This window comes from Sceloporus undulatus, chromosome 1 (assembly GCF_019175285.1).
Source record: "Sceloporus undulatus isolate JIND9_A2432 ecotype Alabama chromosome 1, SceUnd_v1.1, whole genome shotgun sequence".
NCBI classification, from domain to species: Eukaryota; Metazoa; Chordata; class Lepidosauria; order Squamata; family Phrynosomatidae; genus Sceloporus; species Sceloporus undulatus.
In genome coordinates, this window is record NC_056522.1 from 104,415,356 (window position 1) to 104,429,545 (window position 14,190).

The window sequence follows — 14,190 nt, forward strand, 5'->3', positions numbered from 1 at the left end:
AATTCCGCAGTATTGAGCCAGAGCAGTTTTTAAAAGCGGTGTTCAGACAGGATTATTTCTGCAGTGTGGCAGTGACTCTGACTCTCTTTTGTTGTCCTTAATGGGCTTTCAAACACACTGCAGAAGTAACCCAGTGTGAGACCGCTTCCACTGCCTTGGCTCGATGCTGCTAGGGATGCCGGTGTTTGTGAGAGACATTGAGCCTCGTCCTCTGTCAGAGAGAGCCCTGGCGCCACCATAAAGGTCCTAGCACTGAGCCAGGGCAGGGAAAGTGGGTTTGGACCCATGAACCTCCCTCCTCGGGCCGAGGAAAGAAAGAAGCCTCCCTCGCTCGGGGCCTGAGGCCGCGTCAGAGGCCTCCTCCTCCTCCTCCTCCTCCTTCCGGCCTCCAGTTTTGGCGCCTCCAATCCCCAGCGCAGCTTCGGGAAGAGCCTTGCCTGGGACCAGGGATGCTTTTGGCGCCTTGGACGACCGGGGTGAGCAGAGGGCCCCTGCTGAACCCCAAGGAGGGCGAAATGGAGGGCTTGCCACGGAATAACAAGGGAGGGCGAGGAGGACACATAAAGCCAGAAGCACTCCTAGGGGTCTAAAGGCTTCACTAGTACACTCTTATAGTGCTGCTGCTGCTGTTCCACTTTTACCGCTCTGTCTGGCTGCCTCCTGTTGCATTCTGGGGCTTGTAGTTCAGTGAGGCCTAAGGGCTCTCTGGCTGAGAATTCTAAACGCACCTCCTATAAACTGCAAGCCCCAGAATGCACCGCACCACACGGTTAGAGCGCGGCTATTCTGCTATAAACTGCTCTGGCTGCCTCCAAAATCCCTTAAAGAGCACAGTTTGGGGACCATTCATTGCTGGGTCCTCCAGGTGTTTTGGACTTCAGTTCCCAGAAGTCTCAGCCAGCTTGGCCAACAGTCAGGAATTCTGGGAGCTGAAGTCCAAAGGATCTGGAGGACCAAAGTTTGGGAACCATTCCTCTAATGGATAAGAGGAACTGCCTGCTTCTTCCCTCTCTGCCCCACATTTGCACCCAGGAAAGCGGGTGCAAGAAGGGAAAGCCAGCCCAGGAAGAAGGCCTTCGTGCACAATGTTGGAGGGCTCAGAGTCTGGACACATTCCAGGGAAGCAGCAGGGTGACCAGATGTCATCACCACAAAGATGGACAAGGCACCACAAAATGCAGGACGCTTCCAGATAAAAGCTAGAAGCACTCATATAAACATAAATTCATGCTTCATGTAAATGTATGCCCTCCATTTTGAGCACAACTGAGAAGCAGGAATTTATATTGACATGAGTGTTTTGAGTTTCTATTTGGTCATGTCCTCCATTTTTCTTATGTGTCCTCCACTTTGAGCACAACTGAGGAGCATGGATTCATATTTCTATGAATATTTCGAGCATTTATTTGTTCGTGCCCTACATTTTTCTTGAAGGTCTTCCATTTCGTGGTGCCTCGTCCTCCTTGGCGGTTATTAGGGCATCTAGTCACCCTGACTAAGTGTCCTCACTGCCAAGGAGGATGATGTACTGTGAAATGGAGGGCCTTCAAGGAAAATCGAGGGGCTGACAAAAGAAAAGCTCAAAAAATTCTCACAGAAATATTAAGATATAGCCATGTTAGTCTAAAGAACCAATATGTAGAGAGATCTTGACAGACTTTTGAAACTAGCTGAAAGAAAGAAGTTGGCAGCATGAGCTATGTAAGTCTACTTCCTCAGATGCATTTGGTCTGAGTAAGTAGACTTAAGTCTACGAAAACTCATGCAACCAACTTCTTTCTTTGAGTTAGTCTCAAAGGTGCTACAAGATCTCTCTACACACAGAAATATTAAATTCATGTTTCTGAGTCAGGCTCAAAATGGAGGACTTTTTGGAATTCCTCCTGGACAGAAGGTTGAAATGGAGGAATGCTCAGCACCAATGTCATTTCACATCTAGCCACAGTGAGTGGGTCTTATCTGTGATATACATACTCCTCATTGAAACAAGGAATACTCATGCAGGGGGCTTCAGAGGGTGTTCAATGGCAGGAAGGAGGGAGGTCTTTGAATGCTGCAGAGGGAAGAGGGGAATGCGAACCCTCAGAGTACCCCCAAAAAGCACATACACGCATGTAAGAGAAACTTAAGTATGCATATGTCCCTGACAGAATGCCAGCCAATGTTTCTGAAAGGATAGGACTAGAAAAATGGGAGGATTTCACACAAATAAAACTATGCTACATAAAGAACATAATAGATTTCAATGAAAGGTTATCCTTTGTTGTTGTTAACCACCCTCAATTCGATCTCAACCCATGGCAACCCTGTGGATGAAACATATTCTAGGATATATTTTTTTCAGAAGAGGAAAATATTGTCAATATACAGTTTAATATTGCTGGCCAACTTCATTTTGTCTTTCTTGTAATTATAGGTTCACTATGATTCTGAATACTGATCAGATAAACCTAACTGGACAAGTGTTTGAGTCGTATATTTTGGAACACCACAAAAATGATATCTTGCAGATTTTAAGAGAGAAAGATGATGATGCCCATTACCCAGTTGTTATCGACGCTCTAACGCTTTTTGAGACCAATATGGAAATTGGTGAATATTTTAATGCAGTCCCCAATGAAGTGCTTCCCATTTTTGATAATGCATTGCGCAGGGCAGCTATGACAGTATGCCAGTCCGTTTCTCAAGCTCATGACTTCATCATTAAACAGAATCTTCATGCCAGAATATCAGGTAAGGCATAATTCGGGCTTCTTTAATCATAAGAATGTTTTAAAAATACGTTGTTTATTGTATTATATGTATGTTATATATTGTAATACATTGTACTGTTATACTATAGTATAATAATGAGACTATCTGAACTAGACAGTTACAACAGTTTGATCCCACTGTAACTGTGATGGCTCCCTTTTGCAGAATCTTGGGATTTGTAGATCAGTGAAATACTTAGAATTATTTATTATCTGTGGTCCAGTCCCCTGAACTTCTGCTCCCAAGATGCCTTGAGAAGAAGGAATGAGGATTAGACCAGTTTAATTATGTAAAGAGGCCTGCAACTGCACTACTATATAAGTATTGATTATTCAGGGCTGGGGGAGCTGACGGCTTAATGGGTTCCAGACAAGCACATCAGAGGTCATGTAGCAACAGAGGATGGGACAATATCCTAAAGTGCATGGGTTTACCCCTGCTGCTGGCACGTGCCCCCAGTTTGCTTGCCCCAATCCTTCACTCACATACACCCAGACATGTGGACATGCAATCATATACACCCATAGAGTGGCCTTTGCGTCTTGCCCACCATTCATCTTCTCCTGTTGGGGAAGGTAGGGCTGAATCCCTCTGAGCCAGTGCCTTCAGGAGTAGCTCATATTATGATTCTAATTCTCAAGAGAAAGCAGAGGAACTTAGTTTGGGGAATGGACCATCCCCAAGAGGAATGGCGGGTGGCAGGGAGTACGTTCACAGACTCTATTAGGCCTGTGAGCTAGAGATTCAGAGAGTTGCAAAGGAGGCCTGCTGGTTAGACTGTTGAAGACAAGAGAAACCATGGTTGTAGTTTGTGGGAGAGAGGTCAAAATGAGGGCTTTGCCTCCCCAAATAAGTCTGCCCCTCAATGAAATTTCCTTTTAGTCCCCAAATTTCTAGCATTCCGGAGAGTGAGATATTGAAAAGTTGTTCAAACCCAGAACTCTTACATGTGCTGTGCTCATATTTCCTAGGTAGCTTTGCCTGCTCATTTTCTTTAATGCCTAAATTGTATTTCTAAATTCTCAACTGTTGTAAATTACCACAATGCTAGAAATTGGGGAGCAGAAAGAAAATGTGGTGGCAGAATTCTTATTTGTGAAGGCAATGCCTCCATCCATCCACCCACTCCAGCTCCTCTGCCTACATCAGTTGACACCAGATTTATTTTTTTCCTCCAGCCCTTTCTGGAATTATTCAGGATTAATATTGGAATTGCTATATAAACACATGCACACATGACACTTCAATTTTTCTTACCCTCTGAGGAGTGTGCTAATAAATCCTGCCAGATCCTCAATTTTGCAAACATTTTTGCTTTAATATCTTTGATTGTAGATTCTTTCAACACTGTAATATGTTTATTCTGAGATCAATGTCTTCATTATTTCTCATCTGGACTATTATATTTCTCTCCTTGCTGGGCTCCCTGTTTTGTATATTTTGTTTTACAGAGAGCAAAAGAAGACAATCCTCTGATTGTTCATATTTTACTTTTGGATACCAATTGTCTGCTTGTCCAATGCTCTGACAGTCTTGCCAAAATGATATGCACTAGCTCATTGAAGCCCTGTAACTCTCTCTGGCTGGAGGTACCGAAGCTGTGCTTTAAGAAGGTCATGGAGTTTAGGCCTATTAATAGGAAAAGGGATGCTGCAGGCCAAATTGTCAGAAAACATAAAGCTCTTCTTAATTTTCATAGCAAGTATAATATATCCAAAGTTACCTAACACAAAGGACAACTCTTTAGGTGAGAAGGAATCAGCAATTATTTTACTTCTCTGACTGATTGGTGCAAGAATATCTTTGTTATTAAAACACTGTGTGTTTTGAAAAATCGTTCTATATAGCCACTGAATGGTTCCTACCACTACTGTAAACACCAAAGAAATGAGAGAGCGTACATTATAAGTTTGCCATCTGCCTCTATTTAACATTTCTAAGCATGCATGGTGCGTGTTATCTTCATAAATATATGCCTGCATTTCCTGTATTGTAGCCAGCTGCATGTGCATAGATGTTATCCATATTGTGTCCTATTAATCTTTGCTTTTGAAATTTGTATAAACTTGCTTAGGTGGAACGTTCGCCAAAGAAGGATTAAGGATTCTGCAGCAGATATTTGTTTTATTAAAATCAGTGAGGTTTGCATCTGAACAGCTAGTTGAGTAGCTTTCTAAACACTGAATGTTACTGAACTATTCGGGTATTGAATACGAATCCCATTAAACTCAGTGGCTTCCAACAGTTACTTGGATAGCTTTTTAAACACTGGATTTTACTGAGGTATTGAATTATATGATTGTATGGCATAAATAATAACTTGCTTCTTGGCATATGTGTGAAGAAGTGCTTTCCTGAGTTTTGTCACTTGTTCTTTCCCTTCCATGAATAGCTATTCTGTATTAATTTAATTTATATTCTGCCTTTCTCCTGATAGGGGACCCAAGGCAGCTGAGAAATAAAAAATAGTGGCCCAAATTCATGATATAGGGGGGATACAGATGGGTGGCTCCATGCAGCCCGTCTTTGCCCCTCATCAGTGCCACTCCAACTGCACACCATGGCTTCTTTTAAGTAGCGCCAGAATGGCGCTCGTGCGCCATGATGACAATGCTTCCAGCGAGCGCTGTTTGGGCATGTGGATACCTGTGCATCATTGTCACGCAACCTGTGGGAGGAGCCACGGCAAGATGGTGCATGGGCAGCAGTAGTAGGGTTGGGTGCATATGGACACCCAGCCCTCCAGAGGCCTAAAATCAGCCCCAGACCGGCGCTTTGCACCAGTCTATACTGGGCTATAGTTGACTAACGTGAATCTGGCCTGTATTCAGCAGTGTCCTTCCTCAAGTGCAAATTATGTGAGCAGCAGACACTGAACAGTGGAAGAATCCAACTGGTTATAAAAACCAGTCACTCAAGCAGTAGTATGACTGGGGGCTACAAGCAAATATGTCCTGCTACTTGTACAACTGGGAAAAAAAAATCTGCTAGTGCACGTTTCTCTGCTATCATTTTTTTGGATTTAGGCAAATAGGTCCCTGCTCTGTAGTGCTACTTTTTCTTTAATGGCCATAGTATGGCCATAATTTTGTCAGTGACGTAACTATAGCTATGTTTTCTTGACATGATTTAATGTTTCCTGTGTGCTGATTTCACCAGGTCTACCCGTTTGTCCAGAGCTAACCAGAGAACACATCCCAAAGACCAGAGATGTTGGACACTTCCTTTCGGTCACCGGCACTGTGATTCGCACCAGCCTAGTGAAGGTCCTGGAGTTTGAACGGGATTACATGTGTAACAAGTGCAAGCATGTCTTTGTGATCAAAGCTGATTTTGAGCAATACTATGCTTTCTGCCGCCCATCAGCCTGCCCTAGCAAAGAAGGCTGCAACTCATCAAAGTTCACTTGTCTCTCCGGAACATCATTTGCTCCCAGTAGTTGCAGAGACTATCAAGAAATAAAGATTCAGGAACAGGTCTCAAAAATATTTACATTAATGCTTTACATTTCCTGGGTCCTAATTTTTCTGAGGGAATAAGGAGTAAATGTTTGGTTCAGTGAAAAGCCTTTTTGACATCTGCTGTTCCTTTTCCTGTAGTTGTGTGTTCTGTAGAAGTGCGTTCAAGTCAATCTTGACCTATAGTGACCCTACCTCCAAGGAGGTTTGCCATTACCTTCCTCTCATGCTGAAAGAGTGCAACTTGTCCAAGTTCATCCAGTGGGTTTCCATTATCAAGCACGGATTCAGACACTGGTTTTTTAGAGTCCTAATCCAACACTCAAACCACCACACCACACTGAGTCCTGTGTATTGGAGGCTATTTCCTGGATTACTGACAAGAGGAAATAGTAGCTTGTTTCAATGGAGCTAAATTCAACATTGTTCTGGTCTTCACAACAGAACATTTGTTTGCTCTCTTCCTCATTGCAGCTCCTTGCTTTAACCCAAAATGGGATCTGATGGGTTTCCCAGCCTTGCAGAGTGTTTTGGGGGTGCACTGGAATAGAAAGATTGCCTGCCCAGGTTTCTTTGAATTTTGCTGGAAGCCATGTGTTCCTGATGTGTACTGTATTACTAGGCAACTATATCACAATTCAAAATTGCAGAAATTCACAGTAAGGATCACACAAAGGAGAGGTGTGTGTGTGTGTGTGTAATAGTATTTATTTATATCTCGCCTCTCCCTGTATTGCAGGGGTAGGCAACCTTTTTGAGCCAGGGGCCGGGTTGCTGTCCCTCAGACAACAGGGGGGCCAAACTCAAAATGGCGCTCGGAGCGGTGTGGAAGCTGTGGTGGGGCGGCAATCGGCGGCAGGACCGGGCTGGGGCCGGTCCCAAGGCCTCGCCGGGCCAGATCCAGCCCGCAGGCCGTAGATTGCCGACCTCTGCTATATTGGATATATATTGCATCAATGACTGCCACTTACGGTACTTGGATTCAAGAACAAATACGTATTTTTTATTATTTACTCTTTCAGCTGGGAACATTATTGCTGTTTTCTTTCCACTTCAGCAGTCTCCAGGGGTACCTTTCCTATTGTTTCAGAAGGTCTTCCAATATTTCAGAGGAGATTGCTTAGCAGACCATGCAGGTGCATGAGGGATAGATCAAAGGAGCCCTTCTGTTCATTGGGGGCATATTCTGGTTCCAGCCCAATAGATATTTTCAATTGCTTCATTTTTGTTATAAATATTTTCCCATTTTTGACAAACCTATAAAAACATTTAGATTAAATCCTTGTGCTGCAGCAAAATCTCATTTTTTTTGGCTTCCTTTTATGAGAAACTATTTAATTTTTAAACAGGCAACAGTGACTAAACTGAAAAAGAAAATCACATTAGTTATGTATTAAATAAACCATAAATGACAGCACCATTTGACACTGGTGACTAATTTTTTTCAGCCAATACATAAAGCAGTGAATTAAAGCAACCAACAGATGGACCCTCCACATTCGCTGGGATTAGGGCACAGGACCCCTGTGAAAGTGGAAAAACACTATTTTTTATCAGAGGGAACACCCCTCTAGGAATCGCTAGGTCCTCCAGAATATCTTCTGGCAGAGTCGCACTGAAGGACCTAGAGATTCATACAGAGAACCTTTTTATCAAATCTGCAAAAGTCAAAACTGTAAATGTGGAGGGCCAACTGTAAAATACTGAGGCCCAAGGTTAGTTTCATTGTCATTAACAACAAATGGTGACATGTAAAAGAGAAGGCTGTCAGAACTTCTGCAGAATTCTTTGCAAGACTAGTCCAGACTTGGAGTTGTTGATTATCTGAAACTAAAATAAATGTCATGTGTCTCCAGGTCCAAAGGCTATCTGTTGGAAGCATTCCTCGTTCTATGGTGGTTGTCCTTGAAGATGACTTAGTTGATAATTGCAAATCTGGTGAGTTCTATTTGATTCTTTTTTTTTAAAAAAAAATCATTTTTATTATTACATATTACTAAAAACAAACAGCAGCATCAATAACAAAAAACAAACCAGCAGACAAAAAAAACACCTGAACATTAACAAGCAAACAATCGTAATAAGCCATATTTTAACCTACAAACAACTCATATGTACAATCATGAGTTCTGTTTGATTTCCTGTAGAAAATACCATCTACTTTTTAAGATAGTTCATATTTAAAAAAGGAGAGAGCAGACTAGTGTTTTACCAAGGCTGTCACTGTTGAAATCCTGTCTGAGTGCATAAATGCATGTGTCAGGCTGCTTTGTTGGTGTTAAAATCATTGCCATCATACAACATGAAAAAGTCATTGTCTTATGTCAAAACATCATGCTGTATAACATCTGCCATTTTAAATTTCTGACAACATAGTCTGTGATAAATTTCCCTAAGTTTTGTGCCCTTGTGCTAAAGCTTACAGAATGTTGACTCTCTGGTTGTCTGTGTATTTTCTGTACTACAGTACAGTAGGAAAGACAGGTAGATCGTTAGTTTTAATGACCCTAAACCGATTGATTGAATCACCTTTATACTAAATACCCTGATTTCTCAAACTATTCCCAACATATGCGTGTATCATTAATAGGCTACAGCTTTAAAAGCAATCATGTGGTCTAAGCTAATCAGTAGCCAGTGAAGAGATTTTAAAACTGGTGTTATGTGGTTCCAATGACCAATCTGGCTGCCATATTTTGCACCATTTGAAGCTTCCGAACTTGGTACATAGGTAGCCCCATGTAGAGCGCATTACAGAAATCTAAACGAGAGATTACCAGTGCATGTACCACTGCTTCAAGGTCCTTTTGGTTCAGGTAAGGACGCAATTGGCGTATCAACCGAAGTTGGTACCATGCACATAGGATGATAACTGTAAAGATGGGTCCAGGAGTACTCCCAAACTGCGAACTTTGTCCTTTAAGGGAAGTGTGACCCCGTCCAGGACTGGTTGACAAAATTCTGTCCCTGGACTTGGGGTACCTATCACAAGTACCTCCGTTTTCTCTGGATTCAACTTGAGTTTGAGTATGAGCTACCTCTAAACTTTGTTCTACTTGAGAATTCCAATCTATGCCTCACAGCTTGTTTCCCAAGGATTGCTACCATCAATAAATTGCAGAAGCCTCTAGGCTGACATACAGTTTCCCAATGCAGAGAGTGTTGTGGAGTTCCTCTACTTATGGAGCTCAGGAGGGCCACTGGTTCACTCCCTTTATCCAGCAACAACTATTATTGTCTCTGCTGATAGGTGGCAGTAACAAGATCTTGTTTGTTGCACACTGAGAACATAAGGACTCTGATGGATCGCATTGGTCTAGTCTAGCATTCTGTCCACACAGTGTTTGACCAGTTTACTACAAGAGGCCCACCAGCAGAACACAATTGCTCTATATCTCACATTTGCTACATCTGCTATAGAGAATCACTCTGCTTCTGGTACTAAAGGTCATATATATAGCCATCCTAACTAATAGCTACTAATGGCCCTCACTTTAGTGAATTTATCTAATTCCTTTTTAAAGCCCACTTGAGTCAGCAGCCTTCTTAGAGCAATGAATCCCAGTTTGAACTGTGTGTTTGCCTCTGTTGATGGGAAGACAGTTTCCTGCTGTGTTGAGCAGTCTTACCTCTTTGGGTCTTGGAGAGCTCAGCAAAGGATGTTGGAGATGGTTCATATCTCCTGAAGATATGCTTCCCTTTCTAAGAAAGGGGTGGGTGGGTTGGTGGCATCTAGCTTGTGACTGAAGGCAGGATGATAGAGAAGTCTTTGCCTGCAAAACATGTGTTATCCATGTTAAGAAGCGCTATAGCTTATTTTTATTAACCTTTACGAACAAGACAACAAAATATGTTTAATGTTTTTAAAAGTGCATTTTATCATTATATATATAGTATTTATTTGTATGTGAAGTTGTGCAGATTTATTCAGTAGATTAATCATAAGGAAGCTTCATATTCACAGACTGTTACATGTGCAATATTATGGTGGCCATTCTTGTTTTTATCCTCAGGTGATGACATAACAGTTTATGGAATAGTAATGCAGAGGTGGAAACCTTTTCACCAAGATTCACGCTGTGATGTAGAGATTGTCTTGAAAGCCAATTACATTCAAGTAAACAATGAGCAGATGACAGGAGTTATCATTGATGAGGAAGTCCGGAAGGAATTTCAAGACTTTTGGGAAAAACATAAGAATGATCCCTTGTCAGGTTTGTAAAAAAGATAAAATACCATGCACAGATGTTGGCGGAAGCAATGCATACTAATACATTGATTTATCTTTCCCCCTTTAAGATGTATTTCTCTGTTGGAAACGACTTGAAGGCACACAGCAACAACAATTATACCATGTTATGTAGCACCTCCAGTGAAAAGTATGCCTTCAGATATGAAGTTCTGCTGATGGATAGTCTCCTGTTCATTCCAATGGACAGACCCAATCTGTGCTTTCCTTCTTCCATGAAAACAGGAGCTAGGAACATGTGACCCTCCAGAGTTTATTGCACTCCAACTACCATCTGTCCTTGCCATCATAGCTGGTGATGAAGGCTAAGGAAAGCTGTAGTCCTCCAACATTTGGAGGCCACAATTTCCCTGCCCTTGATTTCAAAAATAGAAGATTTTACTTATGGGAGAGTTCCGTACATTTATGCATCTCATCTTTAAAGCTCTTTGTGCTTTTCATCATCACCCAGTACAATCTGCTGAATGTGAATGTTAGGCTTTTAGCATCCTGTCAGACCATGCCACATAAAACAGCAGTTTTTAAAACTGGGTGTCACTTGTCAGTTTCTCACTTTAAAACAAGAAAAGCAGATGATTGTAGAATTAGCAGAACCTTGTTTGGAAAGTGTATTTTTCTGATCTCTTTGTCTTACCAGTTTTTCCATCCTTCACTCCTTTCCAGGCAGGAATGAAATTTTAGCAAGCTTGTGCCCTCAGATTTTTGGCTTGTATCTCGTGAAGTTGGCTGTAGCCATGGTCCTTGCAGGGGGTGTACAGAGAACAGATGCTGCAGGCACTCGGATTAGAGGTTAGTATATAATACTACTTTTTCCTCTTGCTCCCACTCTGTAAAAGACATCTCTTTATCCCTAACTGTGTAAGATACTGGCCTAAATTTGCAGTACCTCTTTCATGTTAAAAGAGCTATCCTCCCCCTTAATGTTCTTTTGATAGAATACTCCTGCTGAATGTCCTCATATCAAATTAAAAGTTATCTCAAAACTGAGTAATTCATATTTTGACAACACAAGGAAATAAATTAAAGGCTTATCCAAGAAAAAAAGTCCCTGCAATTAGCCAAGACTGTCCTCTCATTCCCACTTACAAGGGAGCAGCCTCTGTGACTGATGGGAAGTCAGATCACCAGTCAATTGGGAAGCAGCTGACTGACATTCCCACTACCTCTTATGATAATCCCGTCACAATTCCCCCTCACACCAGAGATTATGTGCAGGAGGGTGGATGTGGGAACATGAGTCAACTGCTTCGGTGATTGACAGGGGAACAGACCCTCATTGATCATAGCAGTTGCTGCTCAGTAAGTGGGGACTGGATGACTTTCAGAGTACTTTCAGAGTACTTGCAGAGTCAACTAGAGAATACATAGGGGTCATGAATACAAACCAGTAATGAATGAATAACTCTAGGTTACATATTTGTAACTGCCTTAGTGAATTCCAGCCATCCTTTTTAGAGTTAAACATCCTTCACTATAAGGAAGATGTGTGTTTGTGTGCCTTCAGGTCACTTGTCAACTTATGGTGACCCCATGAATTTCATAGGGTTTTCTTAGACAAGGAATATTCAGCAGTGGTTTTGCTAGCTCCTCCTTCTAACCAGGGCTGACCCTGCTTAGCTTCCAGGATCAGACAGGATCTGGTGCCTAGAATATTACTCTTAATATTTTCTTACAATATAGCCAATAAAACATAAAGTTATATTACCTCTTACACTCCGTGTCTCAAAAAAACAATAACAACACACAATTTATCCACTTGCTTCCTTCTCTTAATTTTGCTATATTTTTAAATTGCCCATTGTATATACTCTACTGTATTTCATCAGACTTTTTAACTACTTGAAACTAACAGCAAATTGTGCTATTATCAATAAATGAATAATCATTCCTATATTCTCTGACAATACTATCTTTTAGTCTTATCATCATTATTACAGCCTGTAAGGGAAATATATATCTTGCCACATTTTCAGTTTCATGTCTGGAGGAATCCAATATATTCTGACATTACCCTCAAAAAGCCTGAAAAACAAGTTTTCTCTTTCTGGGGCTATATTAGTATCTAAGTTGCAAAGGGTCTTGTTTGTTCTGTCTGCTACAGGCATGGAGAAAATACAGCAATGTATAAGAAAGCTCTGAAGCAGTGGATATAAATGATTAAAAATTACACTGGGCAGGGGAGAAACCTCGGGACTCAATACCAAAGGACACAAAGGCAGTTTGGGATGTAATTTTATTACAATCTCATCTAGAATTCTGAAATCCAAAATATTCCAAAAATCAAAACTTTTTTCATGGGTGGCTGAGATAGTAACACCTTTGCTTTCTGATGGTTCAAATGTACAAACTTTGTTTCCTGCACAAAATCATTTAAAATATTGCGTTTAAAATTTTATTCAGGCAATGAATAAAAAAATTCATGTTTAGATTTGGATTCCATCTACAAGATACCTCATTATGCCTGTGCAAATATTCCAAAACCCAAAAAGCTCCAAAATCCTAAACACTTCTGATCCCAAGCATTTTGGATTAGGGAGACTCAATCTGTACCTTGTAGGACAAAGTGACATTTGTCATAATGTTTAATGCAGCTGTGGATTGTAGTAGTGGCTGGAATCTTGTTAGTAAATCCCAGCTAGAGTAACCTCTTTGAATCAGTTATTCAATGGTGAGTCAGTATATAGAGCCAGAGTAGCGTAGTCATTTCTGGACTCTGAGAGGCCAGAGTCTGAATACCCACTCAGATACAGAAACCCACTGGATGACCTTGGGCAAATCACATTCTCTCAGCCGTAGAGGAAGGTAACAGCAAACCTCTTCCGAATAAATCTTGCCAAGAAAACCTTGTGTTAGGGCTACTATTAAGATAAAGTTGACTTGAAGACACATAACAGCAACAAAGGTCAACATGTAAGTAGATCCAGTTGAGTCAGTGGGTCTACTCTAGTCAGGGGGAGGAGGACCAAGTCATCCAAGAATGGCAGTTTCGTCCTTTTCATTTTCCATTGTGAACTGGATGTTCGTATGGATGTTGTTTAGATGGTTCAAAAACATGGTCATATCTTCTCTGTAGCTCCAAATGGTGAAAGTGTCGTTCACATATTGGAAATTTTGAATTACAATGTATGGGATCTGCTTCAGTGGACAGAGCAAATGAAATGCAGAGGACAAATGGGTAAGACCCTTCCATGCTCTGAATATACAAGTATTCAGGCACCTGTAGGAAAGTCTTTCATTTGAATAATAAAAGATTTCTGTTCTGTTGTTCCTTAGCCTTGCTGTTGGATTCTGCTTACACTTTAGAAAACATTTCTACATTTCTTTCCCTGCAAGGTGAATCTCATCTTTTATTGGTTGGAGACCCTGGGACAGGAAAATCTCAATTTCTGAAATATGCAGTAAAGATTACTCCACGAGCAGTGCTTACAGCAGGAATTGGATCTACCAGTGCAGGTAAATAGAGATGCTCAAATGCAGACATCACATTAAGGTAGGTAGGTGAAAGCCAAACCTCAGAATTTGGGCCCACCAGGATAATTTTGAATCAAGTGTTTATTTGAGAATAATCTGTAATTAGTTTCTATCTCTCCAGGATTCACAGCTACTGTGCTATCCACCTACTGGGGGCCTGCCAATATCTCATTAATGCCACCAATGCTGTTCCCAGTTGTCAGCATGTCCACACCTATAGTTAGTGCCCCCACTGCAGCTAGTAACTTCACCACCCAT

At 41.4% G+C, this 14,190-nt stretch overlaps 1 protein-coding gene across 2 annotated transcripts in view; it reads left to right on the plus strand.

Annotated features, from left to right (window-relative positions):
• Positions 1-376: 376 nt before the first annotated feature.
• The window catches only part of MCM9 (minichromosome maintenance 9 homologous recombination repair factor), a 40,657-nt gene continuing 26,843 nt past the window's right edge, over positions 377-14,190 (plus strand). Inside the window, exons 1-7 of one of the 2 annotated variants that reach the window (XM_042445723.1) lie at positions 377-476; positions 2,417-2,733; positions 5,914-6,230; positions 8,069-8,150; positions 10,226-10,426; positions 11,125-11,250; positions 13,795-13,914. In XM_042445723.1, the coding sequence (XP_042301657.1) occupies positions 2,424-2,733; positions 5,914-6,230; positions 8,069-8,150; positions 10,226-10,426; positions 11,125-11,250; positions 13,795-13,914 (1,156 nt within the window). In that variant the 5' untranslated portion in view covers positions 377-476; positions 2,417-2,423. Of the gene's footprint in view, positions 477-2,416; positions 2,734-5,913; positions 6,231-8,068; positions 8,151-10,225; positions 10,427-11,124; positions 11,251-13,794; positions 13,952-14,190 lie in introns of both variants that reach the window. The other variant, XM_042445724.1, reaches the window with a different exon arrangement.